Genomic DNA, 12,554 nt, shown 5'->3' with positions numbered 1-12,554 from the left:
CCTGGATTAGAGTTTCTGTATATAATATGCATATTTTTTCAAACATGTAAGATATTTAAATGTACAGTGTAAACTGCTGGGTAGGATTTAAAAATAATTAATGTCTATAATGCCTTCAGTATCAGGATTTAGATTGTGACAGTGAAAGTTGGACAGAAACCGCCCAGAGTCCCCTTTTCAGAAGAGATGGGCAGTGATAGAAATTTGAAAAACAAACAAACAAACAAACAAACAAATAAATAAATAAATAAAATAAAGTTAGAGTATTAGTGATCATGGAGTGTAAAGTCCAGTCTTCGTTTCTTTATAATATGCCATCGATTACCAAATATGAACAGTACCTTTACTTTCTCTGCTAGGAGTGTAAGAACTGGAAAGGGATATTTGTGGGACGAGCCTGTCGAGATCATGGTCCTTATGTTCCAGATGTCCTCTTCTGGTCAGTCATCTTATTCTTTTCTACAGTCATACTGTCATCCACACTGAAGCAGTTCAAGACTAGTCGATATTTCCCAACCAAGGTAATTGAATTATCTTTTAAACAAAACATGAAAAATATATTGCAAGCACAAGATGCAAGTTAGTCTATACGGCTATCCATAATTCAACTGTTATTAGTCTCACTTTGGTTCCGCAGTGTGTGACAGCATTTTAAAGAAGTTTAATAGCACTGTGGTGTTAATATCTGAGAATGGCAATGGAGAGGAGAGAAAGCATGTTTAACCTTTCTTCTTGTTCCAAACAAGGCAGGAATTAAATTTCAGCAAAATAAATAAATCAGAAGCAGGAATTTTAAATGTACATAACATACTTTAAGTCTCAGGTCCTCCTTAAGGATAATATCTCTTAATACAACCCAGATCAACAAGGCAGCTTTAGGCATGTTTGCATCTGAAGCCGAAACTCAAATGCTTCTATATTGGGTGGTTCAGTGCCCACTTTTTATGGCTTGTAGAGTTACAGATTGCTTTGTGGCCAGCATTATACCGAATTGACTGCTTTGCCCCTTTCTCACAATTCAGTCTTCAAGTATTTCAAAGGGTCTTCAACCAGCCTTCCCAAACTGTTGCCCTCTAGACCAGCGGTTCCCAACCTTTTTGGCATCAGGGACCGGTTTCATGGAAGACGATTTTTCCATGGACCGGGGGGTGGGGGTGGTTTTGGGATGATTCAAGCGTTTCCTCTTTTTCCTGACCTTTTATTTTTTTTCCTTCACCCCGTTCGGAGATAGCAGCCAATGGGCTTGCTTTCTCTGACAGGAGGCGGTGCTCAGGCGGTTATCCGAGCGGTGGGGAGCGGCTGGAAACACTCAGGCTGTAAATTCGCTCGCTTGCTCGCCCACCGCTCACTTCCTGCTGTGCAGCCCGGTTCCTAACAGGCCATGGACCGGTACCAGGCCATGGCCCGGCGGTTGGGGACCCCTGCTCTAGACAGGTAAAGTGAAGAAGAAAAAAAAAGCTTGGCTATGTTGAGTAATTGTCAAAGCAGCTGCACATTTTTTTTAGGCTCACAAAGATGCCTTTAGTGAACAACAAAGAGCTGCTGTGCTCACATGAGGTTTGAAGCACTTATTCCAAAAGGTGGTTGAACTCTGCACAACCCTACTGGTATCTCTTTTTCTGCCTGCTCATCTATGGAAAGTCTTTGTATTCTCAGTGATGATTGGCTTAATATTTACAGGTACGGTCAGTGATAAGTGACTTTGCCGTCTTTCTCACCATCCTATCTATGGTTTTAGTTGACTATGTCCTTGGGATCCCATCACCAAAGCTTCAGGTTCCAAATGCTTTTAAGGTAATTCCTTACCCAGTCGTGCTAGACCTCACAAAAATGTGGCATTTATTACAACCAATGCATATTATAGCTATTCCTTTCTGAACTGGATTGAAATATCAGGAATATAAGGTTTGCATAACACATTTTTAATGGAGGAATTTAAGAAGGGTAAATTAAGTAAGATTGGCTTGATTTGCTTCACTAAGTTTAGTAAGGGCTTCCTTGCCCCACTCCAAATATCCATGTTAAATCCTTAACCCCCTTGCAGTATCAACAGTGGAATCCTATATAGGTTTTTTAATATGTTCCTGAACACTTACTCTATTATATTTTAAGGACTTCTTTAACAGCATTGTGCGCATTTGAAATTTGCAGGGATTTTTTTTTTTTATAATTCTGAAGCAGTACCTCTGCTATTATAATGGTCTGAACCTAATGTAAAACATTTTGGTTTTATTACATATATTTTGATTTTCATTACAGTTGGAGAGAGAATGTTTGCTATCCTATAACCGTGTATACGTTCTATGTTTTAATTCAATGAATCTCAACAGTTTGAAATGTGCTTGCATCCTTTAGCCTACCAGGGATGACCGTGGCTGGTTTGTCTCACCCTTGGGTCCCAATCCTTGGTGGACAGTGCTAGCTGCTCTTATCCCAGCTCTTCTTTGTACCATTCTGATATTTATGGACCAGCAGATTACAGCTGTTATTATCAACAGAAAAGAACATAAACTGAAGGTAAGGTAGTAACCCCACCAATGTTATTTTTATCTTTTTCTTTATGATTCCAGACTTTCAGCATATGTTTAAAATCCAAACTATCTCCTTGCAAGCATTTAAATATAGGTATTTATACCTTTCACTGCAGATTGTTGGTAGAAGGGAGAATATATTTCTTGATGAAAAGGTGTTTATGCATTTCAGAAACCGTGGCTTTTTGTTAGCATGAGTAGAGAAACCTGCTCCAGAATGGGTACTATTCCATCAACGTCATCTGGTGGACCATTTATGCAACAGTTCTATAGGTCAGGTCTGGAGATGTAATTAAAACTGGTACCAACACCCTTAGTGTACCCGCATATTTTTACTTCGTTTTACTTTGTTTTGAATTAGATTGTAGGCCATAATATAAAGAAATAAATAATAGTGATCCTACAGGAATTAAAACAACCTCATCAAAATTAATGTCTTCTAGATCATTTGTGTTATAATTTCTGTCAGCAATAGCCTAACTTGATTCGTGCTGAATGTGAATGTGAATGTGAGGTTATTAGATTAGGAGAAACTGGCATAAAATAACACCCTTGAAATAAATAGTACAATCTATCAAGCAGCAGGCTCTGGTTTCTCACATGGACATCGAATTTATAGAAGGAACTGAAGATACATCTGTTCTTGTGTCTGACTGTGAATCTTTCCCAACTAATGCCCTCCAGATGTATTGGACTACAGCTGTCATAATCCCAGCTAGCACAGAGGATACCTGACTGAGGAAAGTTGATATACCATAAGAGAAAACACAGGGGAATCTTCCGTACAACTTCATGTACTTTTCACTTACTGGCATATATACGTTTATTAAGTGCAACTGTTGGTTCATATCCTGTCTAAGTAGATGTTGCCTCCTATCCTTCTAGAGTTTTCCATTGTCACCTCTGTTTTAACAGAAAGGCTGTGGCTATCACTTGGACTTGCTGATGGTGGCTCTCATGCTTGGCGTGTGTTCACTCATGGGCCTGCCTTGGTTTGTGGCTGCTACTGTTCTGTCCATCTCTCACGTGAACAGCTTAAAGTTGGAATCAGAATGTTCAGCTCCAGGAGAGCAGCCAAAATTTCTTGGCATCCGCGAGCAACGGGTCACTGGGCTCATGATATTTATCCTTATGGGCTGCTCAGTTTTTTTAACCAGAGTGCTTAAAGTAAGTACACACTTGGTAAAAGTGAATTTAAGTACACCTGATTTCGATTTTGAACATGTGGTTTCTTATTTTGTAACAAACAAAATTTTGTTAGGTACTTTTCTGTCAATTTCACAATAAAGATTATGTTTTGCATCTGGAAGTCCATGGGTTCAAATGCTGGGAACTTCCATTTTAAACAAAAGATTTTAGGTTGCAAATTATTAGAAAGATAGCTGGATAAGATCCTGGAGAACTACTGTCCATCCAGATAGAGAGCACTGGGCTTCACAGACTAAATGTTTGACTGGAAAGATGTTTGTATCTTTATATGATAATACTCCATTTGAATAATTCCAGCAATAGTTAACTCAAGATCCCTGTGCCATATAGTGTCATGAGTACTGATGGCGAGGAGGAGGGGGCCCCTATCCATGGGGGAAAACGCATGCGTAGTACTGAGGAATTAAGCAGCCATTCAAAGAGACACAGATCAGACCCGCCCTAACTTTCGGGGTTTATCTGTCTGGGTTTTCCCACGCTTCTTCAGTTTGTTAGGATTTTCTGTCTTATGTAGCAGTAATAAACACTACAGACCTACTCCTCATCTCAGCATGATTTCTGACTGTTAGGACATCTAGAATCTTCTAGCATTCCAATAATGATGTAATAAATTGGCATTTCATTTAATAAATTAAGAAAAAGTTACGGCCAAATTCAGAGGTTTGTTAAGGTAAAGCACTTTTTTTCTCTTGTAACAGCTGACCAGCAGCTCATTTTTAAAAATCCATTCTATCTGAATCAAAAGACCCTACTGGGCATGACAGAATTTCAAGATAAACTTTTCCCTTCTGTGAACAAAGCTGAATTTGAAGCAGGGTGAAGGTCAAAGAGTTTGAAAAACATTTTTTTCCATATTGATTGATTGATTGATTGATTGATTGGTGCCCAACTCCAGTGGCTGGGCTCACATAGGATTTTAACTGTGGTTTGTTGATAAAGTTTTGTGACCTGCTAAAGCCATAATCATAGTTCACAATTTCTGGATTCACACATTAAGTTAAGCCAAAACCTAATAAAGCATAACTCAGCATATGAACCCTGCTGGCTGATGTTACAGCCATGAAAATATTCCATTATAAAGGTAGGCAATATCACCGTCTGTCTGCATTTCTGTGATATCTTGGTAGAAAAGCACAATATAAATAAATGAATTGCCAGGTTCTTCCTTTTTCATGCCTCCTGTCACTACCAATTTACTGAAACAATATACCTTTTCCTTGTACTCTTTACAGTTTATTCCCATGCCAGTACTTTATGGTGTATTTCTTTATATGGGTGCCTCTTCTCTCAAAGGAATTCAGGTAAAGTGGAAGTTATGAAATATTTATGTTCCTGTGTCTTTTGTTGCCTTGGTCAACAAAATCAAGTTATTTTTGCTTGCTATGCATTATTAAATTGGATGCCAACATTAAAAAAGTGCAACCAACATAAAAAGAACGGACTAAACGTTAACATTGGTAGCAAAACTCTGAGGTGTATCTCTAGATTAACAGAATTATAGCTTGTATCTGGCATACTACTGGGCCTATCATCCTGCTTCCTTCCCCACCACTTTTCACCATGTGTTTCCTGCTGGGAAGCTTACAGACCCAATAGCTAGTAAGGGCATATAAGCCCATTTCAGTTGCCCATCTAATGTTTCTCACTTGACTTATGGCTCTGGAATTCAGAAGGTGTCCAGGGATGGCTGTTCAGATCTGCTGCTGCTGCCAAATTATTTTGCTACAAGTATACTTGTCTGCACCCATAGATTTCAACCAGTTTCCCACAACTTAGGGTTCTTTGGATACGCTGGACTTGGACTTTCCATTCTCCCCAGTGAACAGAGTCAAAAGCCATTCTAGCTGGAGAACGATAGTAGCTGAATTTTAACACTTCTGGGAGCAATTTGTTGGAGGAGGCCATTTTAAATATATGCATGTTTTATTTGTGTACTGGTTAAGGTGCTGGGCTAGAAACCGGGAGACTGTGAATTATAGTCCTGCCTTAGGCATGAAAGCCAGCTGGGTGACCTTGGGCCAGTCCCTCTTTCTCAGCACAACTCACCTCGCAGGGTTGTTGTGGGGAAAATAGGAGGAAGGAGTATGAGATATGTTTGCCGCCTTGAGTTATTTATAAAAATAATAAAGGCAGGATAGAAAATAAATAAAATAAAATAAAATTGTTATTTAAAAATTCAGGCACGTATTGAAAGAGTGCATTGAAGAATGGAATTTAGATGCAGATCGCAAGCACAGGAGAATTATTTGTGAATTATTTCAGTTTCACTCTGAATCTGCTAAATAAGTTCTCAGATATATTGGCAATTCCAGAAACTTGCCTGTATCAGTGACAAAACTAAGTTTAAATTAGGAATCAAGAATCACAGGCATGGAGAATCATGGGAATTCATAAGCAATGACAGACAATGAACAAGCCTTTGTTATAGCAGTTGCCCTTGTTCTCCTAAGCATTTCATCTGAAGATCTCTAAAGCAATGTCTTTTCCAAAATATAAACAATTAGTTTGTCCTTTGTTAGCTTTTTGATAGAATCAAGTTATTCTGGATGCCTGCCAAACACCAGCCAGACTTCATCTACTTGAGGCACGTTCCTCTTCGAAAAGTCCATCTCTTCACAGTAATCCAGCTGAGCTGTCTCGTGTTACTATGGGTTATTAAAGCTTCGAAAGCTGCCATTGTATTCCCTATGATGGTATGAATCCGCTAATTCTGCATTCATATAGGAGCCTGCTGTCTTTGAGAGGCAGAAGTAGTAGTTTTGAGCATGGATGTGATTGTTACTGAATACTTTTTCATAGGGATAGGGTAACATTTCTGTTACAGATCATATTAACTTCATCCTGTAACTCACGTACATTACTTGTGTCTATATAGCAGTAAATTATTGGTGTTACTTGAGGGAATTTTGCAAAACAATTTTAGAATTGGAGACTTTGACCTTTTCCTTCTAAGAATAAATATGTCATCTGTGCCTGTCAACAGTCTTACCATAGTATAAATATTTGGATTAGGTCTTGGCACTGGTGTTTGTCAGAAAACTCATGGACTTACTTTTCACCAAACGTGAGTTAAGCTGGCTGGATGATTTGATGCCAGAGAGCAAGAAAAAAAAACTTGAAGATGCTGAAAAAGAGGTATGCTTATGGTGTCTTTTCTCTCTCTCTCTCTTTCTCTCTCTCTCTCCCTCTCCCTCTCCCTCTCTCTCTCTCTTTCCTTTGTTCCTTCCACAATATTTTTGACTAAGCTTATTAGAATTCTATTGTAAGCAGCAAATCTAAGGGATGGCCATGCGGATAAAGGTGCTCAATTCACTAAGAGGGGATTTGTGTGACCTTTTTTACATGAGTATATCCCAAGGCTTTTGGCTTGGTTGATGGGGCCTCTTGGTAAATTTTTTCATGCAAATGGGAAGTGTATTTCCATGTGGAATAGCCAAAGCTCTGATTTAAATATGAAGTGCTGAATGAAATAATTAAGGGAATAATCCACCCAAAGTTAATTTCTTCCTAGGAATCATTTAGAAGTCAGTGATCACTGTATGCTCAGTAACTCCCTGAAATAGCACAGGGCAGGTTTGTACATAAGAAATAGGAAAGTTAACATGAGTTAGAATGGCCAGATATTGGCTGCAAAAATCCATATGACTCCTTGATTGGTCTAACACATTGCTGCCTTCTAATGCTTCTAATCCCGCCATAGGCATGAAAGCCGGCTGGGTGATCTTGGGCCAGTGGCTCTCAGCCCAGCCCACCTCACAGGGTGGTGGTTGTGGGGAAAATAGGAGGAGGAAGGAGTATTAGGTATGTCCGCCGTCTTGAGTTATTTATAAAAATAATAAAGGCGGGATAGAAAATAAAATAAAATAAAATAAATAAATAAAATAATGCTTATCCAGATTTCTGCAGCCTGGAACAGGTAGCCCTAGCACAAAAGTTTATCAATTTGCAGCGCTTTCAGTTTCCTTTACCCCTCTTTTCTCCAAGGAAATTGCGGAATCATGCCCCCATGTCCAGCTGAAGTGCTATGTTCTGTCCCTTACAATGGAAAATGTCAAATGCAGACAAATTACTTCTCTTGGTTCTCTAGAGATGCTTTGCTTTTGGTCTGCTTTGCTACCTATATTGCACTTTCTTTTTAGAAATATGGATTGTGGCAGAAAGCAAAATAGGAATAAGTGTGTTTTCTTTTTCTTTTCAATTGCTATCTTTTCTGAGCCCCTATTTTTACATGTTACGCCTTACTAAATATTTGAGGCTATTATTAAACCTGCTCAGCTGTCAAAATCCTGGGAAGCTGTGAAGCTTAGAAATGACAAAATTAACTAGAAATAAAAAATTTGACATGGAGCCTCTGGAATTTAATTGGAAAGGCACCATTATGCTGGCTTTAAAAATAGAAATCTGTACCTCATACAGATAGAAATGAAGTTGACAAGATGTTTTTAAAATTCTGATTTGACTGGATCAAGATTTTCATTTTGTGACTTGATCTTCAATATAACAATAAATTTCCATCAATAGTAATCATTAAATACCAAGGTAGGAAATGATATTTATTCTCAGCCACTTATTCTGCCACTGGTTTATGTAATATTCCTAATTGGAATTAGATTTGGTGCACACATACATCCAAAAACGGAATTCCTGTTACCTCAGCAGCCATTCCTCATCATAATGGGTTGGCAGTGACTTTTGTTTAATTCCCATTGAAGTAAGTAGGAAACCATGACTAACTTGTATCATTGATATTAATGCATTCATTTAAATCCATTTGTTCCAATATTTTCAGATTCTTCCTCTGCCCACACAATAAATATATCATTATAACTTGCAAAGAGGTCTTAGAACATGGAGTAAGAATAGATTTTTTTGTTAAGAATCTGTGCAGCCATTTTTATACCTTGACCACATTTGAGTGCTGCTTTCTGGTGGTGTTTTTCCACACAGTTCTATGTTTTTAGATATCACATATAAACTTGTTTTTTAAAAGGCAAATGCATTTTAGGCTGCATCCAAAGAAGTAACATTTCCAAACCATGGGGAATAATAAGTGACAAACTGAGAGTTTCACTGTGGTATTCATTTTATCAAGTGTCACACCTTGACCTAATAACCCCTCTGCTAGCTACTTGTCCAGCAGGTTGAGTAAAGAGAATGTAATTTTCAGATTAGCTGATTTTTTAATGGAAACATCTAGCAGAGATACCAAGTTTTATTTGATTGCAGTTGCTGTTAGGAAGTTAGTGATTTACCTCCGACTGCTAAACTTCTAACCCTTCATGCAAGATACAGTAAATATTGTTGTCAGGTATTGGAATAGTGGCTCAGCAAACTACATTACTGATATACCTATTTATTTTTAAACTATTAAGTTTTTTTTTTAATTTCTGGTGTGTGTTTCTCCTTGTACCTTGAATGTAATGTATCTTGGTCTCAGACTGTAAATTTTTATATATAAAAGCTAGTATGTATTTAAAAATATTGCACATTCACATGCTCACATTTTCCTATAAAATTTAATCCAAAGCAGTTTTCTACATTATAAATGCAACAAAGTGTCAAAATAAATAAAAATGCAAAAAGGTAACATATTAAACAAGATTAAAGCATGAATTTATATTAAAGGAGCAAAAGAAGTATACATAAGAACAAAATTAGAGCCAATTTGGTGCAGTGGTTAAGGCACCAGGCTAGAAACTGGGAGACTGAGAGTTCTAGTCCTGCCTTGGGCATGAAGCCAGCTGGGTGACCTTGGGCCAGTCATTCTCTCTCAGCCTTAGGAAGGAGGCAATGGCAACCACTTCGGAACCACTTGCCAAGGAAACTGCAGGGCAGTTGCCAGGAGTCGAGACTAACTTGAAGGCACCAAAAAAAAAAACACAACACCCATAAACAAATGAAAACAACCAATTGTCTGAAGTCCCCCAAATATTGGGTCATCCATAAGAATATCTTGCATAAAATGGGTTCCGTGGAATTGCTCCTTTGCTTTGTAGGGCCACTCTGAGCAGGACTGGATGTTGAATAAGGAGAATCCATCTAGGACCAGGCAAACCTCAACATGCATATATCCTAATGTTTTTAGACTTTTTGTGTTATATTCCTTATGAAACTGAGTTCATATATCACAGACAACCTGCTTAGACTAGTTTTGACAACCTATACATATCTGCTTGGTTTCAGGCATTCTTATGAGGTGCAGGAGTGCATGCAATACACCATAAAATGGATGCTCTGCTGAAACCAGCCATATTCTAGCTTTCTTCAACCACGGTCATTAAAAACATACATTTACATAATCATCACCTAAATGGAAAAGGCATGCTAACTCACAAAGCACTGAGAGCCAGTGCAGTGGTTGAGAGCAGAGGTGGGCAACCTGATATCCAGAAGTTAAACTCTTAATTTGGCTGCCAGTGGCCACTTTAGCCAGGGCTGAGGGATGTTGAAGTCTAGATATCCGAAAGGTACCTGTTGCCTTCTCTTCACTTAAGAGTGTAAGACTAATGCTAGATGACTGAGTTTCAAACCCCATTTCTCCAATAAGGTAATTGGTTTCAGCTGCCTGCCAGTGGACAAAATCAGGGGAAGGGAATCAGTATTGTTTGGCTGAGCTGGACTCCTTGATGGAGGAGAAGAATACCATGAAATGAAGGAAGATACAGTATGTTCTCAAAATGCAGTTGTGCAGTTTCTACTGAAATTAATTGAAGTTACACACAAAAACAACTTTGCAGAGAGAGGTACTGCAAATGGACCCCCCACCCCAAATATTTTTCATACTTATTTTTTCCCCTCACTTTCTAACCCTGATTTTTTCAGTAAAATTTGCAGGGGAGTGCAAATCCCTAATTGTTGGCACCTACAATTTCTAAGAGGATTTATGAATGAGAAAAATCACTGAAATGGCATTTGATTTCCTCAGAACAATTTTTTAAAAAAACATTTGGATGAAAAAGAAGTGAAGAAATTATGCTTTTTAAGAGGAAGGGATTGGATCCGATAATAATTGCAGCAATGATTTGTTGATCAACCTCCACATTTTTTTTGTCCTAGGAGGAACAAAGTATGTTAGCAATGGAAGAGGAAGGAACAGTCCAGTTGCCCCTTGAAGGGCACTGCAGGTAAACTACTCAGAACTAATTGTGTCCCCTTTCAAAAAGCAAGTGAATTTAGGGCTTCTCTTGGTACTTTAGAACTAAAAGAGATGCAATGCAGTTGTTCCATAATTGGATTGAGGATGAGTGTATTTAACTATTCCCCTCGTCCCATTTTTCCAGTTGAACTATTATTAAAGCTATAAAAAATATTCTTCCCCTTTTCATCCAGAAGGATTCAAATCAAATTTTGTGATTTTTGTTGAAACAGCACTGCCTTCCTTCCATGCTGGAAGAAGACTCTTGCATCTGCTTTGATGATGATGACTGACAGTGAGGCAAAATAAAAAGTAGAGATTGAATGTATATCTCCCAACTCATTTCTGGTTTGGCTCTTATTTGGGGCCAAATCTTTAAAAGTGCACACCTGCTAATTGGTCTATGTGGTAAAGCTGGATCATTTCTAGGTCAATAAGGGAGCTGCCTTTATTCCATAGCTGAGGTCCTACTTCATTACTGCCCACACTGGCACTTGGTGGCTCTCAGCCAGAAGCCTCTGGAGATGCCAGGGGTCAAGCTGGGACTTTTGTCATGAAAAGTGGACCTTCTATCACTGAGCTATAACACTTCCCAGTGATGTGCAGCCACTCAAACCTGAAGTGGGAAAGGAAATTCAGAGGGGATGTGAGCATGCAGGCACTACTGTTGGTGACTCCTGAAAGAAATCACCTTACCAATGGAAGAGAATATCTGTGAACTGTGGAGTCCTTGGTGCTCTCTGAGCTTGGTTGTTTGCTTGCAGACGTTTCGTTGCCCAACTAGGCAACATCTTCAATGCTACTGTATATCAATCAATATTTTATTACAGTCACAGACCAGAATTACAAATATATAAATTTATACAAATATGAATAAAAATGCATTAAAATAAAACAAAACAAAACATGATAATATTAATGGTGGGATTATCAGTGGGCAATCAAAGTCTGCCTAATTTTACAGACAGTTAACAAAATGTAGCTATGTTCAAAGAAACTGAATCATACTGATCAGATAGCAACAAATGTACATAAACAAGATCAAAATTTCCCAGGTATTTTATCAAATAGGGATTTATAAAATGGGTCCGTGAGTCCTTAGGGAAGGTACAGTGTAGCAGGACATGAGCTGTGGTTTCAACAGCCCCTTGTCCACAGGGGCCCAATCTCAGCTCATGTGGAACTTTTTTGTATCGGCCCTGCAAAACTTCTGTGGGAAGAGCATTGCAATGTGCCGGAGTTAATGCCCTTCGGAATTTGGAGACAGTTACATAATGTAAATATCTCGCCGGTTTATAAAAATGGGCTTGACTGCTTAGGAAAATGTTCTTAGGTAGAGCAGACAGGTCCTGTTGGACTTCCAGATCTTCGATACGTTGTTTAAATGCACTAAGTGCATGCTCATAGCCCATTATTAGGAACACCTCCCTGGAGAAGCCAAGTTGTTGCAGTTTTTGTGAAATAGTCCTGGACTGTACTGACTTATAATTGTCTTCAATAAGGAAAGAACTCAAACCTGTGGGAAAGAACAGTAATTTCAACCAATGCGCTATAATGCAAGTCCATACACCTGTTTTGACTTTAGACAGCCCTGCCTCCCCCCTTAATACTATATTTGGAATGCAGGGAGCTACCTGGAATATAGCCCTTAGGAATTTGGATTGAACCCTTTCCAGAAG

General features: G+C 38.6%; 1 protein-coding gene across 1 annotated transcript in view; it reads left to right on the top strand.

Moving 5' to 3' along the window:
• The window catches only part of SLC4A10 (solute carrier family 4 member 10), a 118,188-nt gene that overhangs the window by 96,266 nt on the left and 9,368 nt on the right, over positions 1-12,554 (top strand). The window contains exons 16-23 of the mRNA XM_063318304.1: positions 360-521; positions 1,681-1,794; positions 2,356-2,517; positions 3,447-3,698; positions 4,973-5,041; positions 6,260-6,433; positions 6,753-6,875; positions 10,797-10,864. Coding sequence (XP_063174374.1) covers positions 360-521; positions 1,681-1,794; positions 2,356-2,517; positions 3,447-3,698; positions 4,973-5,041; positions 6,260-6,433; positions 6,753-6,875; positions 10,797-10,864 — 1,124 coding nt within the window. The remainder of the gene's footprint in view (positions 1-359; positions 522-1,680; positions 1,795-2,355; positions 2,518-3,446; positions 3,699-4,972; positions 5,042-6,259; positions 6,434-6,752; positions 6,876-10,796; positions 10,865-12,554) is intronic.

Source organism: Candoia aspera, chromosome 1 (assembly GCF_035149785.1).
Source record: "Candoia aspera isolate rCanAsp1 chromosome 1, rCanAsp1.hap2, whole genome shotgun sequence".
Classification (NCBI taxonomy): Eukaryota; Metazoa; Chordata; class Lepidosauria; order Squamata; family Boidae; genus Candoia; species Candoia aspera.
Note: the sequence above shows the minus strand (reverse complement) of the source record. Positions and strands in the feature narration are given on the sequence as shown.